We start from the raw sequence: 3916 nt of genomic DNA, 5'->3' as shown, positions 1-3916 counted from the left end.
TCTGAAGTTCCATAAGTGGCTGTGTTTTATCTACACAAAAATTATGTTTTCTTTATTATAAAACAATCCTATTGTTTTTATTATGTTTTTACCTGTATAGTCTTCTAAAGTGAAGTTTACTTGGAAATATCCGGATTTAAAAAAGAAATAAATGTAGAATAAACAATTTCTAGGTTTATCTCTATAGTCTATTGAAAATGGCTTTAATTTGGCAGTGAAAAACGAGATTAACACATGGCAATTTAACAAATATTACTACCCAAGAATAGCATAAAATATTCATCTAAAAAAGCAATTGTTAAAAATATAAAGTGCAAAATATTTATTTACTGAAAGCAATACCCATTAAACAACAACAGTCAGGTTAAAGCCGTCTTGTTTTTCTTTTGTGTGGGTTATTTCACAGAGGAATAGCTGAGACTCCATGATTGCACACATGTTCTAGTTGATTATTTATTACTTAAGAATGTTGAGACTTAACGGGTTGCCATTTAGGATCAGAATGAATACACTTTAGGGATAGCCATTTCCAACTAAGATGAAGTAACTGGGAACAGAATGTCACTGAACCTGAAAAAAAATGAACAAAATATATGGAATCAGAGTTATCAAGACACTGGCATAGAGGAATATAGGAGAGTAATCCCCAAAAGATTGGGAGAAATGTGTACCCAATGATTTCCCTAGATTTCTGTGTTGAGAAGGTTTCCAGGCCATTAAATATGGAGACAGAACCCAAGCAGAGCCTGGCCAACACCCTGAGTTGCAGGGAGAGAGCTGAGAGTTTGAGGACAAAAAGCTGCCTAGAGTTGACCTCCCCAGAATGCTTCAGGGGACACGGCAGCACACAGATCTGTGCAGAGATCTGAGCTGCTTCCTTCTTCTCTTTAACAGAGTGCTGATGAGTGGATGGGGGTGAGGAAACCCAAGGCCAGAGAAGGAACTACCTGAATGGATTAAAGGAGACAGTGCATGGCAGTGACACGGGGCGGAAAATAGCCTCCCTCCCCACCAGCCAGATGGAAAATCCCGATTCACAGAACATCAGGTGGCGCTCAGTGAAGTGTCTTCATCACTCACGGAAATAACTGGTCTTAAACACATCTCCAGTCTTGTCTGACAAATCTTAAAAGCAAGATCAAACAGTATCCAAGTAAATTAACTGTGACCCCAAACAAGCTCAAGAATATTTATGACAATATGAAAATATCCAGCATCTAGCAAAATGAAGTTCATGATGTCTGGGATTCAATACAAAACGATCAAACAAGTAGCAGAAAAACATGACTCATAATGAGAGGGAAAAGCAATAAATGGCAAGCCAGAGCAGACAGAGGTGTTAGAATTAGCAAATAAAAACGTTAAAATAGTTGTCAAATCCTATTTTATGTGTTCAAAAATTAAGTCTAGAATTAGTCCGAGTGGAGCAAGCGAGCTGAGTGGTTGTGTTTTCACGTCCCAGAGACCGGTAGCGCTTGCAGCATGGCTGACCAGCTGACTGAAGAGCAGATTGCAGAATTCAAAGAAGCCTCTTCACTATTTGACAAGGATGGTGATGGAACTATAACAACAAAGGAATTGGGAACTGTAATGAGGTCGCTTGGGCAGAATCCCACAGAAGCAGAGTTACAAGACATGATAAATGAAGTAGATGCTGATGGTAATGGCACAATTGACTTCCTGGAATTTCTGACAATGATGGCAAGAAAAACGAAAGACACAGACAGTGAAGAAGAAATTAGAGAAGCATTCCGTGTGTTTGATAAGGATGGCAATGGCTATTTTAGTGCAGCAGAGCTTCGCCATGTGATGACAAACCTTGGAGAAAAGTTAATAGATGAAGAGGTTGATGAAATGATCAGGGAAGCAGATATTGATGGTGATGGTCAAGTAAACTATGAAGAGTTTGTACAAATGATGACAGCAAAGTGAAGAAGACGTTGTACAGAATGTGTTAAATTTCTTGTACAAAATTGTTTATTTGCCTTTTCTTTGTTTGTAACTTATCTATAAAAGGTTTTCCCCTACTGTCAAAAAAAATATGCATGTATAGTAATTAGGACTTCATTCCTCCATGTTTTCTTCCCTTATCTTACTGTCATTGTCCTGAAACCTTATTTTAGAAAATTGATCAAGTAACATGTTGCATGTGGCTTACTCTGGATATATCTAAGCCCTTCTGCACATCTAAACTTAGATGGAGTTGGTCAAATGAGGGAACATCTGGGTTATGCCTTTTTTTTCCAAGTAGTTTTCTTTAGGAACTGTCAGCATGTTGTTGTTGAAGTGTGGAGTTGTAACTCTGCGTGGACTACGGACAGTCAACAATATGTACTTAAAAGTTGCACTATTGCAAAACGGGTGTTTTATCCAGGTACTCGTACACTATTTTTTTGTACTGCTGGTCCTGTACCAGGAACATTTTCTTTTATTGTTACTTGCTTTTTAAATTTTGTTTTAGCCACTTATTGAAAATCTGCTTATGGCACAATTTGCTTCAAATCCATTCCAAGTTGTATATTTGTTTTTCAATAAAAAAAATTACAATTTAAAAAAAAATTAAGTCTAGCCATGGAAGATATAAAAAAAGACAAAAATTGCATTTCTAGAAATGCAGGGGGCGGGGGATAGACCTGTGGTAGAGTGCATGCTTAGCATGCATGAGATCCTGGGTTCAATCCCCAGTACCTCCATTTAAAAAAAAAATAATAAAATAAATAAATAAACCTAATTACCACCCCCCAAAAATAATTAAAAAAAAAAAGAAATGCAAACTAAAATGTTCGACATGAATAGTACACTGGATGGGATTCATGAAAATTCAACTTTGCAGATGTAAAAATTAGTAAGCATAAAGCCTTGGGAATAGACACTATTAAGATAAAACAGAGATAAAGGAGAATTTTAAAAAATAAACAATCAGTGAAATATGGAAAAAATTCAAGTGACTAATATACATATAATCAGAGTGCTCAAAGAAAGAGAACAGGGACAGAATAAAATATTTAAAGAAGTAAAATCTAAAAAAATTCCAAAATTGATGAAATCTATGAATCCACAGATCAACAATCTCAATGAATCCCAAGTGCAAGAAACCAGAAGACAAAGTTACAATTCACGTACCGATCCAATTGCTGACAACTAATGAGAAAGAGAAAATTCTTAAAATCATGCATATGATGAAGAATTTATATCCAGAATATACAACCTCCCAAAACTCAATAAAAAGTGAACAACTCATTAAAAAAAAATGGGCAAAAGATTTGAATAGGCCAAAAAAGATGCACTGCTGTGGCAAAGAAGCAAATGAAACAATACACAGCACAGCCCTCGTCATTAAAGAAATGCAAGTTAAAACTGCACTGAGATCCCACCACACACCTAAGAGGATGGCTACGTTCTAAAACACTGAGCATCCCAAGCGCTGACAATCCCTGAGGTTTGGAATAACTGAAACCCTCATGTAATGCTGAAGAAAGCATAAAACTGCACAGCTACTTGGAGAAAGAGTTTGGCAGTTTCTTAAACAGTTACACACACCCCTACCATGATCTAGACATTCCACCCCTAGGTATTTACTCCAGGGAAATAAAAGTCTATGCACATATAAAGACTAGTACAGGACTATTCATAAAAAGCTTTATTTTTGATTGCCAAAATCTCTAAACAAATTGAGCAAGTAAATTGATAAGCTTTTGTATTTTGTATATGTATATAATATATTTTTACATAATAAACTGTTTTATAGAAGTATTATTTATATAATAAAATTAATATAATTCTATACATGTATATAATTATTCTTTGGAATAATTTATATAATGGAATTCCGTTCACCAATAGAAATGAATGAACTGTTGATACATTCTACAGCATGAATTACCCTCCAAATAATTATACTGAGTGAATGAAGCAA

At 35.4% G+C, this 3916-nt stretch overlaps 1 protein-coding gene across 1 annotated transcript; it reads left to right on the top strand.

Moving 5' to 3' along the window:
• Positions 1-1414: 1414 nt before the first annotated feature.
• Positions 1415-2559, top strand: LOC102532310 (calmodulin-like). The gene has a single exon (XM_031680402.2). It carries the CDS (start codon positions 1483-1485, stop codon positions 1930-1932), a length of 450 nt encoding a protein of 149 aa, XP_031536262.2. The 5' UTR covers positions 1415-1482; the 3' UTR covers positions 1933-2559.
• The last annotated feature ends 1357 nt before the right edge of the window (positions 2560-3916 follow it).

Source organism: Vicugna pacos, chromosome 9 (assembly GCF_048564905.1).
Source record: "Vicugna pacos chromosome 9, VicPac4, whole genome shotgun sequence".
NCBI classification, from domain to species: Eukaryota; Metazoa; Chordata; class Mammalia; order Artiodactyla; family Camelidae; genus Vicugna; species Vicugna pacos.
Note: the sequence above shows the minus strand (reverse complement) of the source record. Positions and strands in the feature narration are given on the sequence as shown.